General features: G+C 43.3%; 1 protein-coding gene across 2 annotated transcripts; it reads left to right on the top strand.

The window, feature by feature from the left end:
• Positions 1 to 3,142: 3,142 nt before the first annotated feature.
• Positions 3,143 to 10,222, top strand: RPS15A (ribosomal protein S15a). 2 transcript variants are annotated; one of them, XM_083412615.1, is made up of 5 exons: positions 3,143 to 3,273; positions 5,356 to 5,493; positions 6,545 to 6,624; positions 9,312 to 9,397; positions 10,089 to 10,222. In XM_083412615.1, exons 2-5 carry the CDS (start codon positions 5,361 to 5,363, stop codon positions 10,180 to 10,182), a joined length of 393 nt encoding a protein of 130 aa, XP_083268741.1. In that variant the 5' UTR covers positions 3,143 to 3,273; positions 5,356 to 5,360; the 3' UTR covers positions 10,183 to 10,222. The 2 variants fall into 2 exon arrangements, with proteins under 2 accessions (XP_083268741.1, XP_083268742.1); XM_083412616.1 differs by having other exon boundaries at positions 3,265 to 4,764; positions 5,183 to 5,493.
• The last annotated feature ends 4,415 nt before the right edge of the window (positions 10,223 to 14,637 follow it).

Genomic DNA, 14,637 nt, shown 5'->3' with positions numbered 1-14,637 from the left:
GATGGTGAAATATAAAACTATTTTAGAATGATTTAGTGATAGCTTAAGTGACAGGAACCGGTTTCTTTCAAAAACATCACACTTTCCCATAAGTCCTACCCATCCCCACCCCCAAATTTTGTGTGTTTATTTTAGACAGGATAACTAAACCAACTTTACCTAGTTTGGGTAGGAGTGCAGTGTTTTACGTGAAGGGAAAGCAATGTTGTAATATGATTTAGAAGGGAGCCATGTAGGGTGGGAAGGTAGAGAAAAGACTTGGAGGGAGGGGAAATAAGTTCCACGTACCAGCCCTTTTTTGGTTAATGTTGCTGCTTTACTTTTGATTGCGTTGATACGTAATGTAGATGGATAATAAATGTATTATCTAGAGAGCTAAAAGTTGAATAAAAATGTTAGTAGAAGAAAAAAATGGCAATCACTGAATGTGTATGTAAGGCCCTGTCTGCTTTTCTCCACTAATCTAACCAAGAAAATAAAGTCATAGCAAAATTGGAGCTAACTTATTGATGTCTTAAGACACAAGTGGGCAGAATTCAGTTTTGAACTTTCAAACAGAGCCAGATGCAAAATAGTGGCTCAGGAAGGCAGATGTAGAATAGCATAACAGCCTTCAGCATGTACTCAGTTTAAATTTATTTTCCTTACCAGATCTAGACCCCGCCTTTTTTTAAAAAGACAAATCTTCAGTCTTCCCAGGCTTTCTTGATCTGAGCTAGCTAGTTTAAGAGGAGAAAAAGACTTTTGGTTGATGGTGATGCTCCTTTGCAAGCACAAACCATTTATGAGCTAACTGCCAATCATCACCAGAGATCTACTAGTAGATTCTACTCTACCATCTGCCTACCCCTACTTCAAAAGGCTGCTGCTGAAGCCTTTAGGTTCCCCTCACGTTTTCCTCCACTCTGTTGCATAATGTAACCCTTTCGGTGTTGGTAAAACAGTCTGTTTAGGAAATACCTCATGCCTCAACCTTGTGAGGCTGAAAATATTTCCACATTTGCTTGAGACTTCCTTTTATCCCTTCCTAAGAAAGTGGTTTGGCACCTTCTGAGGATTTTCCTTGGTAACATCTATATAACATTATAGGGTCTAGCAAGCTGGGGAATCTCAGACCAAGGGGCCGAATGCTATCTCCCTGGACTTTGAAACCTCCCCCCCAGCCACCCCCTCTCCCCTGGCACTGCTTCACACCCTAATTATTTTTGCCTGTCTCAAATGTGTCACTGAACTTTCATAATGCCTCTTCCTTCTCTGGATGGAAGATGGAGAAAGATTTGTGAGTGCATAGAAACTACTGTACAAAGGCAAATTTAGGTTGTCGATTTTTGCAAGCCCCTCTTAGGAGACTTTATGCCTAAAGGGCCACATATAAATACTCTTAATAAATAATATTAACCTTTACATTTGTTCCTGTGCTCATTTCTGCTCATTTCTGCCCATGCTAGGCCTAACGGGAGACAGACAGAGGAGCTGCCTGGGTGGGGAACCCTTCATGCTTCTTAAATAAAGGACTGAGAACATGTCACATTTTCCATTGGGGCGACTGCACTAGAATAATTGCAGAGCTCTTGCTGGAACCTGCCCTGCCTTCTTGGTGGCGGCAGTGGGTGGGGCGCCACCTGAGGATTCTGCCACCTGAGGCGGTTGGTTCAGCCTTCTGGATGGTACCAAAACTCAGGGCACAGCACCAGATCTGCCTCATTGCCCTCAAGAAGGCAACATGTAAGAGGCAGGTTCAAATCATTGATGAAACAGGCCAGGCAACCTGGTCTGTGTTACCCTAGTCTAGTCCAGTTTTCTTCAACCTTAGGTCTCCAGACGTCCTTGGACTACAACTCCCATCATCCCCAGCTAGCTTATCCAATAGTCAAGGGCTCCCATCAAATACAAAATACAAATCAAATACAAAATACAGTGGTACCTTGGGTTACATACACTTCAGGATACATATGCTTTAGGTTACAGACTACGCTAACCCAGAAATAGTACCTCGGGTTAAGAACTTTGCTTCAGGATGAGAACAGAAATCGTGCGGCAGCAGTGGGAGGCCCCATTAACTAAAGTGGTGCTTCAGGTTAAGAACAGTTTCAGGACCTCCGGAACGAATTAAGTACTTAACCCGAGGTACCATTGTATTGTACCCGAGGAACCCAAGGTTGGGGGACTCTGCCATCGCTGTCAACGTTTCCCTTTTTTAAACGGGAAATTCCCTTATTCCGAATAGGATTCCTCGCAAGAAAAGGGAAAAGTTGACAGCTATGGACTCTGCCCTAGCCTATCTCACTTAAGGTGGCTGTGAGAGTAAAATGGAGGATAGGGAAGATCCCTATATGGTGCCTTGGAGCAACTCGCGTGTGTGTGGCCTGGAGGAAACGGGATAAAACGTGTAGTGCATATAGTACAGTAGAATGAGTTCATGCGACGGAGTCCTGCCGCGCAGTGACAGCAACAGGCTGAGCACCTACAAAACCGTCGCCTGGCCCCGCCCCTTTTCCGGAAGCGTCCTTGGTTGCTACTGGATACCAAAACCGAAAGGGCCGCTGGGAGTCCGCTCTCTGCCAACTCCGGCCGAGCTGTTTGAAGACGCCTTGCCTTCAGGCCACAGAGATAGGAAAATGTAGTGTCGGTAACTTCCGGGTAGCTGCCGCTGAGAAATCTTGGCGGAAGTACTCTTTCTAACTCATAATCTCCCATGTAAAAATTATCGAGAGATCAAGCCTGAATCCAGCGGTCTGTTGAACACAGAAGCCGTTCGCTTCATTGACTTGCATGCAGACATGTTCCACTTTCAAATGTTTTCTGCTTCCAAAATTTTATTTTTAAGAATCCCCTCAAATATGGCATGCATACGTTTCTTTCTGTTTCTGAGTGGAGAAGCTGCTGCCAAAAAAATAAAAAATCCTGGAAAAACCAGCTCAAGGACATTCTGAACACTGCAGCTATCGACTCAAAGCGACGTCCCAGTGATTTCAACAGGTTTGCTCCAAATGAGTACGCAGAAGATCGCGTCCTAAAAGATCAGAAAATTGAGCCCTGTGTGTCGATTCAGCCTTAGCACAAGATACCTCTACATTTTGTTCTCTAGGGTCCAAAGCGAAGCCGTTGACGAGCACTGGCTGAGCGGAAATCTCCCCGAGGCATTTTAACCCGGGAACAAGGTAATCTCGCGAGAGAAATCCCGCCACTTCCTTGTTATCCTGCCGCCTCGATTTCCCATAACACCCCGCGCTCGCTCAGCCGCCTTCCTTTTTCCGCCATATTGCTGCACTGGTGAGTAGCGGGCGATGGCCGTTCCTGGGTGGCATCCGTCGTATATCGAACCCATCCTGTCTCCTTGGGCCGCTGTCGACCCGGTTCCTGAAAGCTGGGGCTCCGCTCGACCTGCGCAGCTTATTTGGAGATGACCGCGCTTCTCCTGAGCCTCGCGGCGGCCGCCTAAACGGAGCGGGGGGGGGAAAAGAACGGTTGGGAGAGGAATGCCTTGGTCTGGGGAAGGGCTGGCGGGCTGTGCCTGACTGGGGAGGCCTTGGCCAGCAGGCAGGCAGAAGGTGCCTTGCTGGACGAAGAACGCCGGGCACGGCTGCGTGTTCACGCGTTCGGGCTGCAACTTATTTTACATGCGTGCAAGCCCCAGGGCACGTAGTGGAGCTTCCATGTGCCCCTCGTGGTTGCATTTTAGGTCCTCGCGAGACACGGGCGCCTGCACCAGCTTGGGCGGGGGTGGCTTGCAGGCTGCTGCTATAGAGCAGGCCGACATGGGTGGCATTCAGCTCCGGGTCGCCCCTTAACATCTAGGGGTCGCTGGATGTTTCACTGGGGCAGCAAAGTTTGGGGCCCTCAGCTTCTCATGCATTCCAGTTGCTGGAGCGGGTAGTTTGCCTTACCAAGTGCTTGCAATAGAACTCTTTACTTTTGGGGATCGCTAATGTTAAAACTTGTAAGCGGTGTGTGGGGGGGGGAGACAAAAGCCCATCTCTTGTGGCATTCTTACTGCAAATACATCAGAGCAGTTGTGTTAATATTTCAAAGGGTTGCTGTGTTGGTCTGCAGCTGTAAAAACGATGAGAAGTCTTGCTTGATCACACTAAAGTTGTGAAGTCCAGTGCCCTGTTTCCCAGAGATGCTTCTGGGATGGTCACAAGCATGGGCCTCCCTCACTTTGACTCCCCAGCAACTGGCATTCAATAGTGCCCCTGAACATTGTTGCTCCTTGTCCTTAACATGAGTATATGACTTTGTTTAAGGTGTCAAAATATGATATTGTTTTAACCCAAATTAAGGAATCCTGAATTCAGGGCCTTGCTTGGACTAGTACCCCAGAGACAGTATAAGACTTCTTTTCTGAAAATACAAAGTATAATATATGCGTTCATTTGAGTACAAAGGGACTCCTCTTCACCTCCATGTAGTCATGGCAACTACATAATCTGTTAAAGGTCTTTCTAGGGGGGAAATGTGACTTAAAAGCAAATGACAACACAGACTTTGAGGATATCCCCAATCTAGTCTCGTGTATCTTGATGCAGGGTAGCTTAATGTAGTCCCAATGAGTGCCTGATAATTGTGCACAAAAAGCAATTGCAGTCTCCCAAAATCATCTTGTTTTATGCATAAGCAGCTCTTAAATTCGAAGTGTTTGTGTGTGATGCACTGGGGGGCATGTGTGTATGAACAGCACTGGACAAATACTCTCCTGATTGCAACTCCTAAGTAAGAATAGCCTTCAGAGCAACCAACCTGGGCAGTTCTTATGAATTGGAGGCAATTAATCATTTTTGTGTTTTAACTTTTACTGTACCATATGTAACTGTAAGCATTTGAGCTTAGTACCTTGTGAACTTGTTTGCAAGGCTGCACTGCATCTACGCTTTTTTATAATTTCGGGTTGTTAGAGCTCTTTGAAAAGAAGTCGAACAGTTGCAATTATTTTTTTCTGGAAATACACAATGTAGTGCCCTTGCAATTCAGTACTTACTAAAGACAGTTTATTCATTGTGACAGTCACCCCTTTCTGTAGGCAGTTACTGAGGCTATTATATCAACTTCCTACCCTTATCCAAAACTTAAGAGCAGAATTGCTCTTATCTTGCTTTGTCTTGGGAATGAAAGCTTGTAGCTTTAACTGGCTAGTGAGCTAAACAATTTATTTGCAATTGGAGTGGCCACATCGTAACGGCAGATAATACATGCCATTAGAAAGTGTGTTTTGATTACTCTTTTAATTAGCTCCCTATGTTTTGTGCTGCTTCCAACATCCCGACGCAATCCAGTGAGCCACCATTTGAAGAAAGGAAACTGATACATGTTAGCAATTGGGCTTATCATTTAAATTTGTGTATTTTATCCATGCAGGCATCATGGTGCGCATGAACGTTCTGGCAGATGCTCTAAAAAGCATCAACAATGCTGAGAAGCGTGGAAAACGTCAAGTACTCATCAGACCATGCTCGAAAGTTATCGTCCGGTTCTTAACCGTGATGATGAAGCATGGTAAGTCCACAGAATATGCGTAAAACAATCCAGGAAAGATTCAGCTTTTTGGGCTTTTAAACTCCGATATCACCTTGGTTGGGAAAGCTGCCAGTGAATATATTATATTCAAAGTTAGATGTGGGTATAGGTTGAAACTGGGCTTAATTACTTAAAAGTTCTGTTTGAAGATGACTGTGGTTGAAGCAGCGTACTTAGGGTTGGGGGCAGTGAAAATGGTCAGCTCACCATAAGCCAAGTAACTTGCTCCTTCAAATTGTACAGTGCAAGTAGTATTTTAAATTATTTATCACACCTGTGCTTCGCCCTTCCTCCAAAGGGTTCAGGGACCATCCATTTTTGTTCTCATCATCAGTTGATTGTTTAGCCAAGAAGGCACTGTCCTTAGATGTACATACTCTGTAAAACAAAACAAGCAGCAATACAGTGGTACCTCGTGTTACATACCATCCCCCTTACTAATGCTGCGGATTATGCACTCCCCTAACCCAGAAGTAGATGCCCCTTGTTGCGACCTTTGCTCCGGGATGCGAGCGGAAGTTGCGTTCCGGCGGCGCGGCAGCAGCAGGGGGTGCCGTTAAAGAAAGTGCGCCTCATGTTATGAGCAGTTTCCTGTTATGAACAGATCTCCGGAACAGATTAAGTATGTAACGCGAGGTACCACTGTACTAAATGAAATAGCGAAGTATGCTGATATATATGATAGCGTGCACAATAGCCTGAAAAACCTATGGCAATCCTTGTATTAACATGCAGTATTCAATTTTATAAAATTGCTTCCAGTTTTGTTTTTGCAAATTGAATCACTTTGAATGCCACAGGCATGCGAAATAGTAACTTGCCAAATGCAAGCCAAGTCTCCATGGCACAGCAAGGATTTGAACCCCTGCATTCCTAGTTCTAGTCAAATAGTATCTGCTATGCCACACTGGCTCATATATCCCACCCTCATAGTCAAGCAGTTCAGTTAACGGGGAGGAATGGGTTGCTTTAGTTCTATTTCAATGGTCCAAAGGTTTGAATATGCTGAGTGCTTTTCTTTGGTTCACAGGTTACATAGGTGAATTTGAGATCATTGACGATCACAGAGCTGGGAAGATTGTCGTTAATCTCACAGGCAGACTCAACAAGGTAGGACCTGACTTCCATTTAAGCCCCACTGGACTTAATGCCAGAATTACATCTTGGAAGATACACTTGTTGGATGCATCTAAGTTCACCTCACTTCACAGGAAAATTCACCCTTTGGGGGTTGGAATAAAGGGAAGGTGGGTTATGTATTTAGGCAAAAATTCCTTTAGCCCTAGGGCCACTTCAGACAATGTGTTTTGTTCATATAATTGTATGCCTGACCAAATGGGAACTTTTGGTATAAGCAAATGGCTTTAAGAGGTCCTTGATGGGAATGGCTTGAAAAGAAGCAGCTGTGAATCCTGGAGCTTTAAGGAATATCATTTCAAGGTTTTCTGGTCCTTTGAATGTTCTACAACAGCCTCTGTGCTGGTTCACTTGAGTTGACAACATTGTGCAAATCGGAAGACATCTATTCTGCTTGTCTTAAAAATCCTTGGAGAACAGCCTTTAGGGTGTCACCTAAGTGGCTGTCATCAATGGATCCTCTTCTTTCTCCTTGACCTCTTTGAAATCAGTCTTGGGAAGCCTCTTCCGATAAACCTATAATTTCTGGTTCATTTTCTGGCATCTCTGGGTGCAGTTGGCAAGGGCTCCTTGCCTGAAACTCTAGAGAGCTGGTGCTAGCCAGTGAAGGGACTTTTGAACTCCTTGAACCCAGACATCTGATAAGGCAGATTCTTATATTACTATTTGTATAATTTTGTTTCTAACTTGATTTCTATGTTACTGAATTGAGATGTGCATTTATGCATTCACATGATTCTTGGGCTTTTATTTTCTCTGTTTTTAGTTTTTCCTGAGATTCTTCTTCTTACTTAGCATTGTGACTGCTTGGACAAATGTTAATAGTCCCAGAACTGAAAATAGCTGGTAAACTGACATTCAGATCTGCTAGGGCATAGCATCTTACAGCTGCACCTTTGAAATTAGTTGTATTTATATTTTCTTATCCATGCCAGTTTTAGATACCATATTTTAAATGTGTGTGTTGTGTTCTGGATATTGCATGTTTTAAGAGTATTGTTACAGGGCGGTATATATTGTTATACTCTTAAAAGTGTATTGCAATAGTTTTCAAAACATGTTTTTTCTGTCTATGTGTTCAAAATATTTGACTTGATTGTTACAGTTACATGCTGATATTACAAATTCAGGATGAAACTATACAACTCTATTCATACCCAAGTTCTGAATCATTTCTTATTGAAAAGTTTTAAGTTAGCTGTGCTGGCCCATAGGAGACATTACAAAATCATGGTTAAAACAGGAGTATCACAAATTTGTGTGTGCTTTTGAGGCCTCCAGAACCTGTCTTTCCTGTTGAAATAAATGATTTCAAAATTCTTATTAGAAGTAATAAGAAAAATGGCAGTAGCTGTTTAGCTTCATTTAGAAAATTCAATTCCGGGTTAGTGGGGTTTGTAACCCGAAGCATTTGTTACCCCAGGTACCACTGTACTCTATTCTGACCAAACTAAGCCTCATAGGATGCGGCTGTCTGGCCCTTGCTGCTAGTGTAGCAGCCAAACATCTCCCTTCCATCCTCCTCAAATTTGGTAATGGGGAGGAGGCAAAATCACTTCTTAGCTGCTGGGACAATCCTTGCACATCTCAGCTGCTTCAAAAGTTGGGAAGAAAGCTAGTTGCTTGTCACACTCCGCAGAAGGCAATTTGCATATAATACGCAACCCTAGTGTAGTTGAAGACTGGCATGTACCTCTGCCTCTTGGCAGAATTGTTGGCATTTCTGTCAGCCCTGTCAAAGCAGCATAATGCCAAGGTTTCTGTTGTGCCCTGCGGCTTGTGACAAAGCCAGTGTTTGCATTTGACATGTGCTTGTTCAACTCCTGTACGTTGGTGTGAGGCAGCGCTTCAATTTATTTATTTTGTTATCTGTATTTATAGCCCACCCTTCGCCAAATGGTCGCTGGGTGGGCTGCAAAATATAACAATTAAGAACAGTGTGTAATTAAAATTGTAAAATAAAACGCAGTTATCAGAATAACAAAAGTAGCACAGAACTGCAGCACACAGCAGAGTAGGAGGAGGGAAGATACACACTCATCCAAAGGCCTAGGTAAAGAAATATGTCTCAGCCTATCATCAAAACGCATTGTTCTGTGAACCGCCCTGAGACCTTCAGGTATAGGGCGGTATATAAATTTAATTGATGATGATGATGATGATGATGATGATAATATTCAGTGATGGCACAATATGGGCTTCAGAAGGGAGGTCATTTCACTAGCTGGGGGCCACCACAGAGAAGAGCCTCTCTTGCCACCATCACCCCTCAGCCATCTAGTCCATTTCTATGCTGCCTTCCATCATGTAACTCAGATGTTTTCTAGGCAGGGTTCCCAGTTTGTCTCCCATTCAGGCACTGCTTAACTCAAGCAAGATGGTTTCATCCTGTGCCTAACTGACAGTGCCATCTGGATCCTGTTCAGGATTGTATGAACTGGCTGTAAATCACAGCCCCTGAACCCACAAACATTTCTTGTTGTTCCCAGGCACTTTTCCCTGGTTCCACTTCCTGTTGAATTGGGTAGCACAGCTGTTCCATCTATCAAATTTATTGAAAATACTTTAATGCCACATCCTTCAGTTCAATGACTTCTGGACTTTGCAAGTAATACATTAGAAAGATGGTTAAGTCTTTTCTCCTTTGTTTGGCTTGATAGTGTGGTGTGATCAGCCCCAGATTTGATGTCCAACTGAAGGATTTGGAAAAGTGGCAGAACAACCTGCTACCTTCACGTCAGTTTGGGTAAGTATCAGCTGTGTAGAACTGGATTGCCAAAGCTTGTGAGTAGGGCTGCTTCATTGCTGTGAGTTTTACCTTAGCTATTGCTCCTTGGTGCTAGATTCATATTGCAAGATAAGTGCATGCCGAAAAGCATTGAGTCTATTTATAATTTTGGATCAAAAGCCAGAACTACTACTAGCACTTAACCTGCTAACTCTGGCACATTAGCTATTGCTTTCTGTAGAATCAGTGCGTAGCTGTCAACGTTTCCCTTTTTAAAAGGGAAATTCCCTTATTCCGAATAGGATTCCTCGCAAGAAAAGGGGGGAAAGTTGACAGCTATGATCAGTGGGTTGTATGCAACTAATTGTGCAAGGTTCCCCTCACTCATCTTCCCCATAGCAGCTCTGGGAGTTCCCCCTAACTTTCTGGAGCAGATTTGTGGTTAGGAAAGAGGGAGGAGAAGTTCCTTGGTGCTTATGGAAGTTGTTTTGCATGCACGGTGATCTAGCTGGGTTCAAACCAGTATGGCAATGGTCACATAAGAATCTAATCTGTATACATGTTAAGCACTTTTGCATTTAGTTTCTGTGGTAGTACATTTTTCTAATGCGCTGCCTGTTAAAGATGAGGTTAAATTCTTTCTGCTTTTGCAAATGGGCAAGAAATCAAGCATAAAGCATAACGGGTATTTTCCTCACCCTTTTAATAGGTACATTGTGCTGACAACTTCAGCTGGCATCATGGACCACGAGGAAGCTAGGCGAAAACACACAGGAGGAAAAATCCTGGGATTCTTTTTCTAAACTTGTAAAAACAGGCAAACTAATAAATTGTTCAAATAGACTCTTTGCAGCCTGTATGTTAAACTCGATCCTTGTTCCATCGCCCTAGTATATAATGCTATTCAGGTAATAGTATATTTTACATTGTTGTGTAAAGTGAGCAGCAGCCTCATGTGCGGGCACCTTTGCTGGCTCAGGTTATCTTCTCGATCTTGCGGCTTTATATAGGATAAACTGAACACATATGTCTATGCACATGTATATCTATGCACCAGAAATTAACAGAAGAGTAGTCTACAATGCAGAAGTAAGTGTGAGACTTGGTTTCTATAAGATTGGGGCAATTGCTGGTCTTAATCCATCAACAGCAGTTACAAGAGAGCAGGACGTTGCTAGTAAGGAGTGGAGCACAGAAGCACATCAGTAGTCAGTATTGTATGCTGAGCAATTGCTTATGTGCACTGGCAAATGGTTGTCTGTATGGACAGACATTGGCATTAATGCAGTGCTCAAAAGATTAGTGCTTTGACCAGATGTATAAAGGACAGGACAGACAGGCTAAAGTAATGAGAACCACATATCTTGAGAGCAGTTCACACAGTGATCTGTTGTGCAGACTGTAGGTTTATGGGATGCATATGTGAATCTTGGGGCTTATGCATATTTTGCTTCCACCCTCAGATAGTGGGAGAGACGCTTAAAATTCCCTGTTCATGCTTACAGAAGTTTCAAAACGGATAAAAGAATTTAAATAAGGAACTTAATATATTTTAAATAAGAAACCAACTCTTTAAATCTGAAAGTGCAGGAGAGTTTCTCCAGTTTAGTGGCTGCCACAGAGAATGCCTTGCCCCATGTAGGTTGGATGCAACCTCACTAATCAATAACTTCGGAAGTGCTGTGTTGTGGTGGATAACGAAATTAAGCAAATCTTCCCTTTGTGTTGTATAGAGGCAAATTCATTAAGTCTTAAAAAGTAATCCTATAGGGGTTTTCTGAATAGCTGACAGCCATTCAGACAACTAGCCTTGTCTTCGCTTTGGACATTTGCAGCTTCCCATTTTGCAGGGAACCTTATTTTGTACATGCATGATCAGCAGTGAAGACACACTGTGCTTGCAGAACGTTGGTAAACGGAAGTCATCCCCCATCCTTTTCCCCATTTCTGCCCATTTTTTTAAAAGGGTTGGATTTTGTTGGCCAGCCAAGGACTCCCAGATCTCATTCATTTGATGCATCCATATCACAGGACTTCATGTTTATCTGCCTCTAATGAATATGGAAAGAATTGTGCGGTTGGCCAATTTTACAGTAGAGTTGCCAGTCATGCCTATTATTGTTCCTTATCACACTCCCTCTGCCTCTCCTCTGTTGGAACGCAGCCCGCTACCTTCAGAGTATCTTCTTGCCCTTGAGTCTTAAAGCTTTTGGAAAGCCTCTGGCTGGCTGCCCATCCTCCTGGTTCCATTCTCTCTGACTCCTAAAAAAACCCAACTGATTATCCTCCAGAATTTCTCGCTTTGCATCTAGGAGCAAAAAACCCAGAGTTCCACCTTAAAGAGTGAACAAATGGATTATGGTGCAGTCATTTGGGAACTAGGGCCCAGTCCATCAGATGCACAAAGCCTTTTATGGTTTTAATTCTGCACTTCCCTGAAGCGTTTTATTGTAGCGTGTGTGTCACTTAGAAGGCAATTGATATCAGTTTTGTTGGAGATGCTCATTAGTACTGTCTTCATTACTGGGAGGGCAGAGAGGCTATCAAAATTGAAATGATGTTAACATAAGAAGGGACCTGCTGGATGAGGCCAGTGGCCCATTTAGTCCAGCATCCTGTTGCTGCAATGGCCACCCTGATTTGTGTAGGAAACTCATAAGATGGACCTGAGCAGAAGAATACTACTACTGCAGTTTAGAGCAACTGTGGCTCCTAGAAGCTGTCCGTGTGTGACAGCAGCAACGGACCACAAAACAGCTTCAAATGGATGGCTAAACCAGGTGAGGGTAGCCAATAGGTCTCAGTCCTTCTATGAGTTAGGGACTTCCCTTGCATGTGAAGGCAGACTCTGATGGATTGAGCAGATGAGACGAATGGTGGATCCAACGGTCAAAAAGGCAGTTTCTGCACATGCTGTAGAGGGAAGTGAGGGGCAGTTGGGGCTTTGTCAACCTGGGAAGAAGAAGGAGAAGCAAACACTGTTCCTAAAGCCTTTAAGCTGTACTGATTTTTGAGAAAGCCTTCAGCAGTAAACCCTGAGGAAAAATCTCCATGCTGCCTTGTGGGACATCTTTGGGAGAAGATGTTTGTTGCTTGGTCTCAACCTTCCGTGCATGACACAAAAGGAAAATGGTTTGGAAGGGAGGAGGGAATAAGCAAAACTCAGCCATATAATATTTAAGTGCACAATTTCTCAGATTAACCTGGAAATGGGAGGAGTCAACTTTTGGGTGCACACATTCAAAAATGACAGACTCATTTGCCTGTCCCTACACTAAATCACTAATAAATTTCCTTTCTCAAATGTATACTTCATGTGAGCCATTAAATGGCTCTACTGCATTTTGGTTAGACTTGTCCAGAGAGATATATCATTCACCAAAGTACTTACCCTGAAAGAGTTTGCTCATTTGCCCTGGATTCTGCACCTACTACAGGAAATCCCTGTCTGTTCCCCCTCTCCTTTAAAATCATTCTCTTAATTGAACTCATGGCTGTTAAATTACTGGTGATTGAAGACATACAGCCCATAATTTAAATTTTCTTCATTCTTGCCTCAGTAATAGGACTGGTGTGCCATACTTCTTCATGGAATTCTTGTGTTGAAAATGCATAAAATGGAAAACAAATGAGTTAATATGTGCCTTCTACTCAGAAGCAAGTCCCATAGAGCGCAACAGGCCTCTCTATTATGCACCCTTATTTAGGGTTGTGGAGTTTTAAGAACTAAACACCTTCCCTGGAGTTCAAATGAGGTTTGGCATTTCCATTTTGTCTTTGGCACAGTTTAATCTCTGCCTCTGTTCCTCATTTAAGCAAGGCACGGGAACGAGCAAAGGAAAAGCAATATGCAAATATTGCTGGCATCAAAAATGTCTTGAAAATGCTATCTTGCAAATGAGCATGGTTTGGAAATTGACATCAAGTTAGGTGCAGCGAGCCTATGGCTATTTCTGAGTACTCTTGGATGGAGCTGAGGACTGGCAATAGCAAATACACTTCTTGAAACACAGTACAAAGGAAAAAGGAGATGTGCTATCTCTTATTCCAAATGGCGGAAATGGTAGAGGAATGGATCTAAAACCCAAATGAATTTGCATTTTCATCTCTTCTGCATTTCAACAAGCATGGATATTGAAATTCAGCTATTTTTATTTTTATTCAGTTGTACTGGAACAACCAAAATTCTGATCAGCATCCCCAAAAATGACTGAAAATCAAAGTTGTTTGCAGATGAGGGCTGATCCACGATTCATTGTCTGCCAGTCCATTGAGACTCCACCACAGCCCAGGTTGGGTGGGATGCTTCAGGGACCAAATATGGCGCCAGTCCCTGGCACATTGTTTTTGTTGTTGTTGTTGTTGTTTAAAAAATGCCAGACCACCACATCAAGTAGCTTGAGAAACAATGACCTAAAAATATGACACATGGGTCAGGATTAAAAAAATGATTGAAAAATAACGTGCAGGTCATGATCCCGAAAAATAACTGAAAATGTGGCATGTGAGCTAGGATTCTAGAAAAAAATCATGAAAAATTTGACCTGTAGGTGAGGATTCCCCAAAACGACTGAAAACAACAATCACAGGATAGGATCACAGTTACCAAAAACATGATCAAGAAGACAGGCAAAAACTACGTGAGTGCATTTTGAGGGAGCTTAAGCCACGGATCATTTTATCAGATCCTGACTTGAAAAACCAGTGTTTTTCAACTTTTTAATCTGTGAGTCCTCGTGAATTTCAGCGACTCATCCAGCAGGTGGAGGAGGCTGGAGAGAAAACCAGAATTAGTTGGCAGTTCTTCTTACTGGCTTTGGATCCAGCTGATTTTGGTCTCCCTGCCTTCTGGACCACCAGCCCGAAAGGCCACCAACTATCATTCAGCTTAATCTCGTACTTCTGAAGGTGCCACGAGACTGTGTTGCTTTTTGGATTGGGCACTTTGATTCGAACCTGACGCTCCTCTATACCAGCTCCCTCTTGCCCCAGTCAGCCATCAAGTGCGTTAGGTGAGCTGGGTTTCTGGTAAGATGGCAGATATGTAAGAACTGAGCGCTAAACTTCTAAGGATCCCCTGGCCAGCAACCACTTGGTCTTTCTTGTGGGGTGGAAAGAGACAAGACTAGGTTGGCTGCCCTAAATGCACTGGAGAAGAGTAGAAAAAGAATCTGTGTTTAAAATCTTCCTCTTGTCAGTGGCGGGCCTACATTTTGGGGGCCCTGAATCTCAGAACTGTCACGGGGCCCCTTTGCAAC

This window comes from Podarcis tiliguerta, assembly GCF_965153285.1.
Source record: "Podarcis tiliguerta genome assembly, chromosome: 14".
Classification (NCBI taxonomy): Eukaryota; Metazoa; Chordata; class Lepidosauria; order Squamata; family Lacertidae; genus Podarcis; species Podarcis tiliguerta.
The sequence above is the reverse complement of the archived record's forward strand: the minus strand, read 5'-3'. Positions and strand labels throughout refer to the sequence as shown.